Here is a 14783-nt window from a genome sequence, read left to right on the forward strand (position 1 = left end):
TTAGGGTTCTCATTTGCTTTTGTTTTCTAGGTACTTGGTAAGCATCCCAATTATCCAAAAATACGTAAAGAGATTTTGGATAAAGCAAGAGCTCAGTTGCGGACGTGAAATTTGGAGACAGAGCATTGGTGAACGACCGTCATGATAAACAACCAGCTTTATTTAAACTTTTCGACTTCTTAAAGTCGAAAGAATTCTCCATGATCACTGCATATCGATCTGCGAGATTTCCTTTCTCAAAGATGCGTCTTAAATTTTCTGAAAATGCTATTGAACTTTCACTGGGATGGAAGCTGTAAGCATCATATTGAGGATCTCCCTCAAGCAATACCATGTGTTCCGAAAAAAAGCGGACAAATTTTTTTATATAAAGTAAAATCCACATAATTTATGCAAAATATCTCAATCTTAAAAACCTTTTCAATCGTTTTGGGAATTGAATATCTATTGATTGAGCAGAGTATTGTCATCTTAATTCAATTATTCTAAGCTCAGGTTAGATAATGGTTTTAGCGGATTTTACTTTATATAACAATTTGTCCCCCTTTTTTTCGGACATACTGTATGTCCTGTTTTTGTAAATATTTGTTTGTAAGTAAGTGAATTATACTTCGTGTAAACTATTGATTTTAATTTGGTAATTATACATTTTTAATTGTAAGAAAGATAAATGTGTTGTACATACATTTAAAGAAGGATATAATTTAATGTGTTTACAGCCATCGGCTTGCACAGCATTTTTAAACAAAAGAAAGAACGGCTTTCGCCCCAAATTTCCTCTGTTAATCCTTTAGATTCTTCTTGCGTTTAAATCTTTATATATTTAAGGGAAAGAAGCTTTCGTAAAAAAAAACATTCGCGAGTTCTGGTTTCGTTGGTTTTTATTTCTTTCTCTTCCTCAGATATTCATTAACTTTTGTGAAACCTTTTTCCACATCCAGTAGCGTGTTGGGTCTGTAAAATTACGTGCAAACTGAGGAGGCAAATTTTGAATATTATGATTTTGGCGCCCCCTTCGAAATATCAATATTTTTGTAAAGACTACGCGTGCGAAGCGAGCATGAAAATTTTGGGGTATTTTCTCTCTTTTTGGCCGAAAACTGCTATATCTAAGGTGTAAAAGAGCAAAGGGGCGCCGTATTTAGTAATCAGAGGCGTTTTTGCGCCCCCAAAAAAATCGGCCGCTGGGAGGCACTACTCCCAAGTCAACCACAATACGAGGTGCTAGTACCAGTGGCGTGGTGGGAAAATTTTTCTGGAATGGCCAAGCAGAATTTGGGGCCCTTTTTTAGAGACTTGTTTTGCGCCCTCTCTCTATACATTTAATTTGCTTACTAATACCAAAGATTTATTATACACTGGATAAACGACTCAAAAAACGATGGAGAGCGATCATTGTATTTCCTTTGTTTCAGAAAACAATTGATGTTCTAGCTTTGTCCGCAAAGGACAACTGTCATGGCGGCTCGAAGATGTCTGATTTTTAAAAATGTTTATCAGTCTTATTTTTAAAAAGTTCTCTAGCTCTTTCTTTTTGTACATTTTCAGAAAAAAAGTTTGAAAGTAAGGCTAGCATTCCGAGCTGGATACATTTGTGAAATGTAATGTGAGAAAAACATCATTAGACAAGAAATTCAGACAAAATGCTTATAGTGACACGAAATTTTCAATTGGAAATATCTTCCAAGACTGTCCCCAGAAGAGCTGAAATTAACATACATAAAACTTGAGTGTCTTGGCTCCACTGTGGTATGAAAATCCTTTGGAGGCACGTGGTTGCAAAGTGGTGTTTTTTAGGTTGAAGTTTGAAAATTTCCGGTGTTAACATTAAATTTCTTATACACAACACGTCTTTTGCATCTTTCTCACAGCTTGAAACGTCATAACGACTTATAATTAGCAATTAAGTGGAAGAATCTGACTCTCACAGGAAAGTTTTAAGTCTCTTTTGGGAATTGGATGAGTGATTTTCGATAAGAAATGCAATAAAAATGCTTCGAAAAATCATTTAATGAGGGAAGGAGAGTGAACAATAATATCATTACTGCGGACTGCGGACATAGCTAGTACACGAGAAATCGGCAAAAATCTGTCACTTGTATATCCAGTGTATAATAAATCCTTGCTAATACAAACTAAGATCGTTTTGATCTCTAAACATTTGATAATAGAAAAATTTAATCATAAACAGAAAGAGTGTGCGAGCGAAGCGAGCGAGCGAAATTTTGAGGTGATAAGAGGCGCCATTTTTGGTTTTTCGATTGCCGATCTTTCGATATGCGTCCCTTCTCAAATGGGCTGGTGTGTCCCGCTGGTGGAACCTGGCCCCTGACCCCTGCTACCACGCCACTAGTAACATCTACCACCAGGATTCGGAAAATGTAAAGTGCGTAAACAAGTATTGATTTCCCATCCGTCATACAGGGCAATTTTAAGGCTCCACTTTTGCTTGCCTAGTAAAGGTTGAATTTTTGCCTCTAGTCTTCGGCTTGATGCTCGATGCTCTAAACTCCACTGTACAAAGGCATGTGCACAATTTGGCACAAATTTAGCACAACAAAACTGAGGACGAGGCCAACAATGATTTTCATATAACTCAAACTGATATTGGTAACACGGTTAAAAGATAAACAACATATTCAATATCCAGGGCAGGAAATATATTTGAAAATTATAAATAGCTTCCTAAAAAAATTCTTGTAACGGTGAAAGTAACCCATAATTGCACTCGCTTGATTGGTAGTTTATAGTGACGTTCTTATACTGATTTATGTGATTAAAACATTCTTCAATGGTGTGACCCACTGAGAGTGTATTCGCTTTGCTTTCTGCTTAATCCATTCTACCTTTAAGTTTTCGTGTAGTCACTTTGTCTTTTTCGCTAAACAAAGAAAGGAAAAACAATCATTTTGAGTAAATCTTTTGCAGAACTTGCGAAAACATTGCATCGATTTTGCTATGAGACAACTTTTAGTTTTTTCTCGGTAAGCTCTTCCATGAAAGGAACCTTTTAAAGGGCTGGCCTGTAGGGAACCGCACTAATTTTCCCTTATTAGATCGGTCCATATGAGTGGAAGGGTAGAGTATTGCGACATTTAGCAATCTAAATTGTAATTTTAACGAAAATCGACCAATCTAAAAACGCCTGAAAGACTTTTCAATACCAGCCGCCTAGTTAAAAGTTGAACAATGAAACGTTAATATACAGTTTGCCATCTAATATGCCAAGAGGTTGTAGATGACTTACATGATATGAACGACAGCTCCCCAACCGGCCATACAATCCCGATCTTGTGCGTTTAAAAGTGCTTGAGAGATGCTCTCGAATAAATCATCTGGTCCCATGTCTGGTTCCCACACTACTTCACACATTCCTGGAGAAGAAAAGTAAACAACAGCTTTTTTTTATAAGAACATCCAAAATTTTTGAAGCCTTCCGTTGGTCAACTTTTTGAGTTTCAAGCCTAAAAATGGTAGGGGCCACTATGTCGCGAAAAAGCTTCCCGTGTGCAGCAGCTTGTGCAAAGGGATTTTATGATTGAATATTGTTCCTTGAATGTAGAAGATCAAAATTTGAGAGGTGAGGCCGGGTGTGACCACCCGTTGCCATGGAAACTGACGTCATTGGTTACTATGGCAACCAAAATAAAAAGTCGTCAAAATTGAAAATTTTTTGTTTCAGTCGAAAGAGCATGAAAAACTGATAAAGAAAAAGGTCACAACCTATATCTGAAAATGAATATATCAGGAGATATTAAGGAAATAAGGCAAAATGACGTCATAAAACGATGACGTCATCGAAAAACAAAAATTTGCCAAAATTCAAAAACTTTTGGTTTTTTGGAAAGAGTACTTTCCAGTGAACAAAAATTATTATTACGAAAAAGTCTGAAAATCCTTTTTAAGAAGTCTATGAGCCAAAATTAATATTTTTAAATTTTGCCTGTATAATGTGTTTGGGCAAGCTCCAACCTTCGACAGGCAAAAAATGAAATTGTCAATTTTGGCCAATAGACTTTTTTTAACGAATTTTCAAACGTTTTCGTAATAATATTTTATGTTCCCTGGAGGGTCTTTTTTCAATTTTGATGACTTTTTATATTGGTTGCCATAGTAACCAATGTCAGTTTCCATGGCAACGGGTAGTCACACCCGGCCCCACCTCTCAAATTTTGATCTTCTACATTCAAGGAACAATATTCAATCATAAAATCCCTTTGCACAAGCTGCTGCACACGGGAAGACATAGTGGCCTCTACGTTGTTCTTATTTCCACCATTGTGCGAGTATTTTTGTTCATTTTGCTAAGAAAACGGGCGTTTAAGAGTCCACAAAGCCTTAAAATTAAAACTCGCTGTTAAAATTTCAGCCATCGAAGACTTATGTTCTTTTATAGTTTGTTCTTATGAAATATGTAATGTTGCACTGCAATCTAGGCTAGGAAGGTGGCATTTATCATTTTTTCAATTCTTTTCTTAGTGATAATCAGAGGAGAAATTATATTGATAAGATCACGTTTTGGCAAGGTATATAATTTCATTATCCATCCTGGGTGAAACATTCGACTTAAAAGTGCCAATTGCTTGCAGAAGTATTTCCATGTGTAATGGTGAAAATTAAATAACTAAGTTTAAACTGAAAAGCCTCAATGATTTCTTTGTATAGCCCTCCAATGAAAATGGGGTTCCTACTCACCATATAACTGTTCGCTACAAGTTCCACCAACCACGAAATCTTCCGGTTCCATGGGACAACCAATCAGATCGCAGGATGCGATATACGGTTCGTTAGTTTTCGGGTGAAGCCCACAAATGATGGGTTCAACAAAATACGGCCCAAATCTAAAGTAGAAGAGAAAATGGTTTGAAAAACATTAGGAGTGAAGATGATTTTTGTTAGCGAAAACCAATAAGAGTGCTCAATGTTGATGATAACAGTGCTTTATATTAGACTAAAGAAACTGAAAGAAAAGAAAAAACGATTTAAATAAATTTCTTAACTCAAAGTTTCATGATATATATATATAGGCAATTTCAGTAAAATAAGCGACGGAAAATTCTTCCCGAGTCTTTCGAAAAATGTGAAATTGACGTCAGAAATTTTTTAAGAGCACGTTCAATTCACTATGAAGGTTCCCATCCTTTACGGGCATGAAACTTTGAGTATGAAATTTACTCACTCAAACAAGAAGCAAATAGCACTATTTTTGTAATGTGCCTTAAGTAAAATCTACAAATGGAAAGGCTTTTTAAAGCAGTGATATTGGAAAAGGTTTAGCTCACAACGAGTTGCCAGAAGGCTTAATTTTAAACTAAGTTAATATCGTTTGCTTATTCATCATTTTAAATTACAAGCTTTTTCAGGCTTTTTCACATTGAATTGACACGGATGTGGAGCAATATTTGTTAGAAAGAAGAAAGAAAAACATTGTTTATTTGGCACGAAATCAAGCACAATACATAACAATAGGAGACACCGGCCTAATATAAAACATGTGTCTGATATGAAACGGGAACAAAAACTTCAATATAAGGTTCTCGAATGCTGAGAGCGAATTCCAAACTGAAATATTAGGATTCTGGAAGAGATATAATAAATTAATCTGATTGAAGTTTCATAATGTGTTGAGAAATAAAGTTTGTCAAGAGCTTACCGTCTTCCGTATAAGATATTTGACATGATGTTCATGAATGCTTTTGGTGAGACTTTTCGGTTTTCACGTAATTCGTATAAATTCGTTCGGAATTTTGCCAAGTTTGATCTAGATGGATTAAAATATTTTAAAATCAAATGTTGCAATGGGCTCTTCCAGAAAATGTCCGTACATGGGGGGTGGAGGATATATTGTCCGGGGTAGCGAAAAATCATCAAAATTTGCCTTGACCAGGGGGTGAATTTGCTCTGTCCGGGGGGTAAAACCCATTGTCCGAGGGGCCAAAAGTCACTTTGTCCGGGGGGTAAATCACTGAAAATTGTTATATCCTCCGCCCCCCATATTCAATTTTTTTTCTGGAAAAGCCCAATTCAAGATCAACATAATAAAAATAGATTATTTCTTCCCCGATCTTTCAAGATAATACACATATAAAAGTCTGTCTCAAAAGTATGTGGACACTTCAGTTTTGGACTTTTTCTCAGCATACATTTATGCTATGTTAGAGAGTTATACACCGTTGGAAAGATATTTCCAAGGAGTATAATCTAAAAGATAAAAGATATTTGAAAAATTCAAAAATGAAGAAGAAAAATGAAGATGAAAAAAACGGCCAAAAATCACCAAAAACAGCAAAACTGACCAACTTAGCAGTGCTACAGCACTTTATCTATGAAAGATATGAAAAATCTAAACACAGATATTTGAAATCAACAAGGTTTTAATTTTCTAAATATGCAGGAAGCTTCAGGATGTCAAGAAGCGACCCATCTAAGAAGGGGAAAAGACACCTTTCTATACTCTCTCTCAGTTTCTAGCTAGTGTATGTTTAAAAATAAGCAAACAAGTGTTGCCTAACTTACACTGTCTGGATATCCGTTGCCAAGCCAGACAAACCAAGATATAATTTATCACTGATTTGGAAAATCTTTTCAAAATCAAAAGCAACAGTCTGTAATTGAATACCGTATCTCAAATCAGATGCGATAGCGACACAGTCTTTGCCTTTCATTGCCACTAAGGCTGAACCATTGTAGCTCATAATACTCTGAAAATAAAAAGAAATCAATCAAAATTATTTGAATGCTTAAAATAATATCAATAACGAGAAGCTCATCCACAGGTTTTCACCCAAGGAACAAGTGTTCAAAATTTCAGCCGAATCTGACCGTTATCAGAGTCTCTATGCTGATCCAATATTTATGACTCGTTATTGCCTTATGGTCCTTGACTCAGCTCAAGCTCCTGCATGGCTCCCGAAAAATGAGTCTACTAAGTGACGTGCCCTAAATGCCCTCATCTGAAGTGCTTGCGTGTTTAAGTGCCCTCTGAAATTTGACACGTCCAATGTGCCTAAAAAATCGCACCCTTACAGTGCAGAAAAAAAATTGGAGAAATTCATACCCTCACAGTGCATTTGCTCAAATTTTAAATTCTTTTAGAGCAAAATAATCAAGATTTTCGACCAAAAATTTGCAATTTTTCCTAGATTTGCTGAAATTTCCACCCATACAGTGCATTTATCAAAAATCCACCCTTACAGTGCATTTCTGATATTTTGAAAAACACACCCTTAACCGCCGCACATAACTGTCAGTCAATTTGCCTGAGTGCCCCCCACCCCGGATTGGTGGTCAGAAAAATAGAACATTGACATGTGTTTGTATTATAAAGGATTTTACTGTTGGTAATGGTAATATGTCAAAATACATCAACAAACTTGACATCATTTTTATGATACACTTTTTTAACTGTTTTAAATGTCTACAATACAGCTAGGGATGAAGGAAGTCAGAGAATTTGAACGCAACAAACACCACGCAGGTGAAAAAAAGATAACTTTTGAACTTAAGGAATCAATTACATGTATGAAGAAAACAAATACTAGTCTATAATTTTTTTAAATATGGGGCCATTCAAAAAGTACGTTCGTCCAAATTTCCCTATTTTCAGACCCCCCCTTGTTCGTCAGCGTTCGTTTTGAAGTACCCCCCCCCCCTTTTTGTACGTTCGTTTTTATCGTTTTTATCTCAAAATTTTTAAACCCCCCCCCCCACTTTTTCCTTTGAAGATAATTGGAGAATTTAGACAAGGCAAGTTCAAAGAATATGATTTTAGCGTTATTCTTTAATCTTATCGCACCTTAAAGTTTTTGCTCTCTAATTATCTAATAATTGCTAAACAATTATAACATACACAATTGTTTAGGAGATTAACAATTATCTTCGGTTATCGATTCAAAGAAAAAATGTAATTAGGAGATAGATAGAAAAAGATTTTTCATAGACTAAGTTAAAAGTCACGCTTGTGACAAGCACTCCCCCCCCCGCAAAAGCGAACGTACACAGATCGACTTGACCCCCTCTCCCCTCCGTTCGCTTTTCGTTTGCTTTTTTGCTGACCCCCTCCCCCCCTCGGCAACGAACGTACTTTTTGAATGGCCCCTATGAAGAAAAACTATTCACCTGTACAATGCAAAAAACTAGAAGTCCATAATTGCTTTCATCGTCTAATAATAAGTCTTTTATGCTTCTGTTTGCACTGTTTTTCTTTGTGTCCTAGTCCTTCTAATCTTACTTGATACAGTAAAAAAGTATTTTTTTCATATCATCAACTGCTCCTTGGGAAATCTTTGAAATCTGACATTTTTTATAGCTGGTTGACAACTTTTCTTACCCACGTAGACAAAAACCAGCTCCTTAGCTATACGAGTCATGTGACCTTTTTCATAATATTTTTTGCTTCGATGGTGTGCTTTAGGTTTAGCTTGACTTGCTGTATTGGACAGTGAAAGGTAAGATATTAACAAATTCTTTTTGTTATAACTTTTGAAATACTCAACCATTTTGGACAAATGACCCCTTCCTTGGTGGATTTCTCTGAATGTGAGGGCTTTCAAATGAGCCTACAATTATTTATTTTACTTTAGATCATTTTAAAATTTTGAGTGTCTACCCTAATACAGCCGAGAAACAAGTCACAGATTTTTTACTTTTTACCGTCAACAGTTCTAACTTCTTGGGACGATTGGTCCAAACAACATGGGACTGTTGATATCTGGCCTTTATTTTCACTTACTGTTATCTCTTTGACAACAAATTTGTTTTGATAACTCCACCAAGTTTATCAATCATACTTTCTGTCATAACATGTCACGATAATTTTCACTGATAGCGCACCCTTTTTCACCAAATATGCGTTTCCCGTAATTTTTGTATGAAGATTCAAGTAGGACCCTGCCGACGCACCGGACTGTCCGGTGTATTCGTCCGGTGGCAAAAAGTGTCCTTTCGCTACACCGGACGCAATTAGTCCGGTGTCAGTCCGGTGTTGCATACAGGGAATTTTGGACACCGGACGTTTATAAAACAAAAAATTAAGAAACACCGGACGCACCGGACTAGTCATGCATGTCCGATATGTTTTGATTGTCCGGTGGGAAAAAATATCCTTCTCCGACACCGGACATCTGACTTCCTTAAGTCCGGTGCAGAAATTGTCCGGTGGTAAAAAAAATTCTCATTTTACACCGGACTTTCGCGTGTCCGGTGTTCGTTAAGTCCGGTGCGTCGGCAGGGTCCTATTCAAGTCTACACTGACGATATTCCTAATTGGGTATGGTTCGAATCGAATGACTTGCCAGGATCGCTTGGCAATTCTTATACATATACACTAGTTTGATTGCTTTTGATTGTGTTCAATTGATTCGGCTTTCGATCAATTCGAATCTCTGGGGAGATGAAATGGTTGTGGCAAAATTGCAGGCGTCCGCATTCAGTACGATTCTGTCATCCAAAGGACAGCCACATTTAATCAAATATTAATAAGCAAAATATTTGAGACACAGGAATTAACTCTTAATTAAAAGAAAATTTACATACCATGATTGCAGTTTTGGAGTGAAGCAAATTCCTTCTAAAAATTTAGTATTTGCAAAAAGTTTTTGCGATTTACTGCTTGCTCACGCTCCGCTACTTTATCCGCCGTGTTTGTTATTGACTAGATCATATACGATTGAGTTCTTCTTGAAAATTACGGAACAGAGAGTAATATAAGAAATACTAATGAAATAAAGCGTTCTGCAAAATACATGTTCTGCTTCTTCACTATACCGTAACAGGCAGATAAGCCGATATTTGGCGAGGTTGGAAAGTTGAAAATCTTCAAGTGAAAACCAGATGCATTTTTTTCTTTAGGAGGTGCTGTATTTCTGTTGAAATTATCGATAATTAGTAATACTACACAATAAGAAGATGGAGGCTATTAAAGATACATTTACAAAATCCAAAAAGAAAAAGGTGAAAGCCGTTCACCAAAAGGTTAAAGTTTTTAGAGTCCATGATCCAAAGATGGCTGTTTTAATGTGGGGTGTGACACATTCGGTGAGATTTTCTTTTATTACCGGAAACTTTAGAGGAGAACTACAAATACAAATATAAAACCGTCACAACTGAACTTGAGACATTTAAAGAATTTAGCTAGCCAAAGCTAGCTGCCAAGCTCAGTTTTTCAAATCCTATTGGTTCAGGACCCGCCCTGCCGACGCACCGGACTGTCTCGGTATTTGTCCGGTGGTAAAAAGTATCCTTTCGCTACACCGGAGGCAATAAGTCCGGTGTCAGTCCGGTGTTGCATACAGGTAATTTTGGACGCCGGACATTTATGAAACAAAAAATTAAGAAACACCGGACGCACAGGACTGGTGTTTTGATTGTCCGGTGGAAACAAATATCCTTCTCCGACACCTGACATCCGACTTCTTTAAGTCCGGTGTAGAGATTGTCCGGTGGTAAAAAAATTTCTCATTTTACACCGGACTTTCGCGTGTCCGGTGTTCCTTAGGTCCGGTGCATCGGCAGGGTCCTATTGGTCCTTGTCTTTTTATTTCAACTCACAAAAATTTTAGGGACCTGTCAAATACTGTAAGTTCATAGTCATAGTGGACATCCCAGCCTCATCTTATTCTGACACCCTTCTTTACTTTTATAAGAGTTGGAAATAAAAGGAGGTCAGATCATATAGATTGATTTGGTGTTTGCTTTAATAGCGTGGTTAGAGAGGAAAAAATTCAGTCAGTCACACTAGCGTCCCGCCAAAATGCGTAGCAAAGATTAATGATGATGCGAAAGTGCTATAATCTTTAACTTGACTTGCAAGCAAAATAATGTGCCGTAAAACTTCTAAAGGGATTCATGAAAAAATAACCTGGCGCTTTTTAATGAAATTAACATTTACAAAAACAATGAGAAATTGCCAATTGCCATTTGAGCCATAGATGAAAAAATTTGAGCCAAGCCAACCTTAAAAACTAGTTTGAAGATCAACTTCCCAAGAAAAAGATCTATGGGGGAGAGAAAACCCACCTAGATCCGCGCACCGCAGAATAAGCTATTTCCTGGAAATTTTGCCAGACCTCAAACAATGGCCCATTTACATGTGCAGAATTATTTTTGCTTTAACGATAATCAAGGCCTAACAAATTGAAGCGCTGTCTCAGGAATTGAATTACAAAATTTGGTTGGCTGATTGGCTGCTGCACGTTTAGTAATCGGTCATTTTGTTCATAGTGTCCTCCCCCCCCCCTTTATAAAGGGGGGGGAAACCAATTTTCCAATTTTGAATGGGTGAGGGGGGAAAATGAAAATTTGAATAGTAAAGGGGGGGAAAAAAAGAGGGGGGAAAACATCGATAGTTGGCAAATTTGGTGGGGGGAAGTATGAAATCACTTCAACTTTATCTCAGCAACCAAGGTAAGTCCACATGATATCATGTGATTAGATCATGATTGAAAAATTAACCAAATTTTGTTCTATTTTGTCCAGTTTTGTCTAGTATTCCTTTTGCAGCAAAATTTTACGTTTGTGTCAGGTTGATATTTGAGAAATTTATACGGGTATATGGGGGCAACTGATATTTTCAGAATTTTCTGGGGGGAAAGCAAAAAAGAGGGGGGAAACTAAAAAACCAAAAAGTCATAGGGGGAAAAAAAAGAGGGGGGAGATTTAAAAAATTCAAGAATTTGGTGGGGGAACAAACCCTGGAGGACACTATGATTTGTTTCATTTGAACAAGTCTTAATTAATTGTCTTGGGATCTTGAACTTGATTCAGGTAACTCTCATCATTGTTGTTGCAAATACATCCTGTAAATGACTGATGTGGTTTTTTCTAAAAGCTTGAAAAAATTTGGGGTATTTACGGGACACTTTTACAATAATTTTTAGGAACATCTACTAAATTTCATGGAAAAGTAATAAATGTTGTATAAAGGTCATACTTTGACAAATAAAATATCAAAATATCAGATCTCTAGGATCAATACTTTCAGAGTAATGCTCAAACAAGTCAAAATTGTTCCGTAATTACCCCAGATGACTATATTCCTATCCCTTTGATAAAAGATTTTTCTAGTCACATACAGTCACCTTTAAAATAACACTATCACACACTGTCGTAATCTTAGTATACTAAGACATAAAAGCATCATTATAACATATTTTAACATTCAATAATTCATGTATATAACCTTGCAGGGTAACAATGAGAAATGCCCCTAAATTTGTATAGGGATTGCAGCGTAAAGAACGAGTCTACCAGAACAAGCTACTATCTGCTCTTGATCTACCTGTTGATTGAAATATTTCTATCCCAAATATCTTAGACTGCAGTAAAATCAGGACCTGTACAATTGATTGGAGGTAATATACTAAGAAAGGTTATAAAAATTTACTCCAACAGAGTCTTCTTCGCTGATCAAATCATCATGCTCTTTTAGCATTCTAAGACATCAATCTCTTTTCAGCATACTATGACATCTTATCTTAGTATACTGCAACCTAATACAAGTCAAATATTTCTTAGTATATTAAGAGGTTGCAGTACACTCTGTGGTCTTAGTATGCTACAGTTAAACTTGACTGCATACTATGTTGAATAAAACTCCAGCATCAAAAAAATGATAAATAAAAAATTAATATACACACTTATAATTACTATACATTAATGTGTTATTGTTTTAATGCTAGAGTTTTTGATTATTCAACACAACATTCTGACTAGCAAAAGGTCTAATAAACCAGCCGAGGCTGGAAGGTCAGCCAATAGAGCTTAGCTAGATAGCTTTAATAAGTGGGTTAACAGATGTAAGAGATGTACTGAAACAGAGTAGACTAATAATGTTGAATAATGTACAAAATGTGAAACATTTGATAACTTGATTTAAGATTATTTAAAACAAGCCTGAGAGCTCCTCCAACCCCCCAAACCCCCACCCGCCACGAGAAGCTCAAAGTATACTTCTCTTTATAGCATTGTAGCACTGTTTCTATGACATCAAACAATTAAGCTATAGTTCATTACTGTAAAATAAAAGAGAAACATAGTGTTATTGAACTTTTTGTTAATTTCATTACAGTCAGTTATGATACATTTTTTCTGTTGGATGTAGACAATATCCATACACTCATTTTGTTTTATAAGCATAACGTTTATAAGCATACTGAAGCTCAAATTTCCAGTAAAATTAAGCATATGCTAAGCATACCTTGAGGCTCAGCCAAAGAAATTTTTAGAATCATAATTTCCAAAACTTTAGAAAATAACAGAAGAAAGAATCATATATCATATATCATATGGTAAACATTCGAAAACAATAGAATGTCTTCATTTCTCTCAAGATTAAAGAGAGGGGAAAATGCGCGAAAAACTTCCCCCCCCCCCTTCATATTTTTTTTACCAAGCATAGGGTTAAGCATAGTCGAGGCTCAAAATTGAGCTTTACTTAAGCATAGTGAGCTTCAGCCGAAATTTACCGTATGCTTATAAAACAAAATGAGTGTATCTGACCAAAGTGTTATGCTAGAAATAAATAAGAAAATTGCCAAAACGTCAGAACCAAATAAAGATATCTACTTTGCACTTGAAGCAAAATCACAAAATCTTGAAAAACACAATTTGCATCCAGTCTGCATAAATAAATTTTGTAGTTTAGTACCGTCAAGTTACACAACATGCACACAACCATCTTGAAGACTTTGCTGGTCGCAAATGATAATGGAAAGCAAAACTTAAAATTCATAACTTTGCGGGGAAGCTTATTTTCCCCCGTTTTGCTTTAAACTCGCTTTTAATTGGTCTATGAGAATTTGGGCGATCGCTTTACTGCCTTGGCGGAATAAACACACAAGCATAATAAATAAATTCAACAGGGCAGCGGAGTAGCAATTAATTTCAACTGGCAACTGGGAGTCCTCTCTTCTGTGCCAAGCACTGCCAGTGTTTTTTAAACTTTGAAACAATGTTAAATGAAGACCAGATGGATCTGTTGTTGTGTAACTTGGCGATATAATTCATTAAATTCTAGAAACCATTTTTCATAACTTTCTGCAGTCCGCTTTCTGCAAGTCTGATAAGAGATATGTAAACTGTTATCGCCATTCATTCCATTTCCATTATTCGGTCAAAAGTGCGCCAAGGTTAGGAAGGAAAGGTTAGAAAAACACAATCTGCGTCCGGAACTGTGTGAAAAATAGTTTGATCAATTTCAACAAGAACTGCATATATTGATATTAATATAATTGATCAAATTCCAAGACCATTTGTCATAATTTTGCAAGTCCAATAATAGGGATGTGATGTCATCATTTGGTTCCCGTCATCTGACCGACCCTGATTTACGGTCAGCAGGTAGAGTTGGAGTCGGAAAGCTTTTCGCTGCTTTGCTGGATTTCCACTGCTCCACCTCTGCACGCTCTGTGTTTACAAGTTTTCAATCGAAAGTAGCAAGCACATGCTAATGGAGAGCAAACCGGAAAACCAGTTTATCCCGGTTTCTCAATTTCTTACTTTGGATCAGTCACCACAACGGATCCCTTTTCAACAAGATGTAGCTGCTTCTTAAAAGAAAAAATATTTTCAACCGATGAACGAACGACCCCCACTTTTAAAGTAGAACGACGGGAACCCAAACAATTTTTTGAGATTCGCCTTATGTCCAAAAAAGCACAATTGCATCCAGTATTTCTCAAATTTAGACAGTAGCTGTACTTTTGTAACTTTATCAAATTCCAATAACATTATAACACCACCAATCCCACCTAGAGGCAAACAAGAAAAATAGTTTTTATTGCCAA

General features: G+C 36.3%; 3 protein-coding genes across 4 annotated transcripts in view; 2 read left to right on the plus strand and 1 right to left on the minus strand.

The window, feature by feature from the left end:
* LOC136806115 (tetratricopeptide repeat protein 21B-like) overlaps nt 1–689 on the plus strand; it is a 28562-nt gene extending 27873 nt beyond the window's left edge. Inside the window, exon 41 of the mRNA XM_067062682.1 lies at nt 31–689. Coding sequence (XP_066918783.1) covers nt 31–108 — 78 coding nt within the window. The 3' untranslated portion in view covers nt 109–689. The remainder of the gene's footprint in view (nt 1–30) is intronic.
* Nucleotides 690–2645: 1956 nt separating this feature from the next.
* Nucleotides 2646–9669, minus strand: LOC136806117 (proteasome subunit beta type-3-like). The gene is made up of 6 exons (XM_067062685.1): nt 9535–9669; nt 6517–6701; nt 5654–5761; nt 4696–4841; nt 3248–3374; nt 2646–2881 (listed from the first exon to the last, which is right to left on the minus strand). Exons 1-6 carry the CDS (start codon nt 9535–9537, stop codon nt 2833–2835), a joined length of 618 nt encoding a protein of 205 aa, XP_066918786.1. The 5' UTR covers nt 9538–9669; the 3' UTR covers nt 2646–2832.
* Nucleotides 9670–9779: 110 nt separating this feature from the next.
* Nucleotides 9780–14783, plus strand: part of LOC136806116 (phosphatidylinositol 5-phosphate 4-kinase type-2 alpha-like) — a 15670-nt gene continuing 10666 nt past the window's right edge. The window contains exon 1 of one of the 2 annotated variants that reach the window (XM_067062683.1): nt 9780–10035. In XM_067062683.1, coding sequence (XP_066918784.1) covers nt 9907–10035 — 129 coding nt within the window. In that variant the 5' untranslated portion in view covers nt 9780–9906. The remainder of the gene's footprint in view (nt 10036–14783) is intronic. The other variant, XM_067062684.1, reaches the window with a different exon arrangement.

Source organism: Clytia hemisphaerica, unplaced genomic scaffold (genome assembly GCF_902728285.1).
Source record: "Clytia hemisphaerica strain Z4C2 unplaced genomic scaffold, Clytia hemisphaerica genome assembly, whole genome shotgun sequence".
Taxonomy (NCBI): domain Eukaryota; kingdom Metazoa; phylum Cnidaria; class Hydrozoa; order Leptothecata; family Clytiidae; genus Clytia; species Clytia hemisphaerica.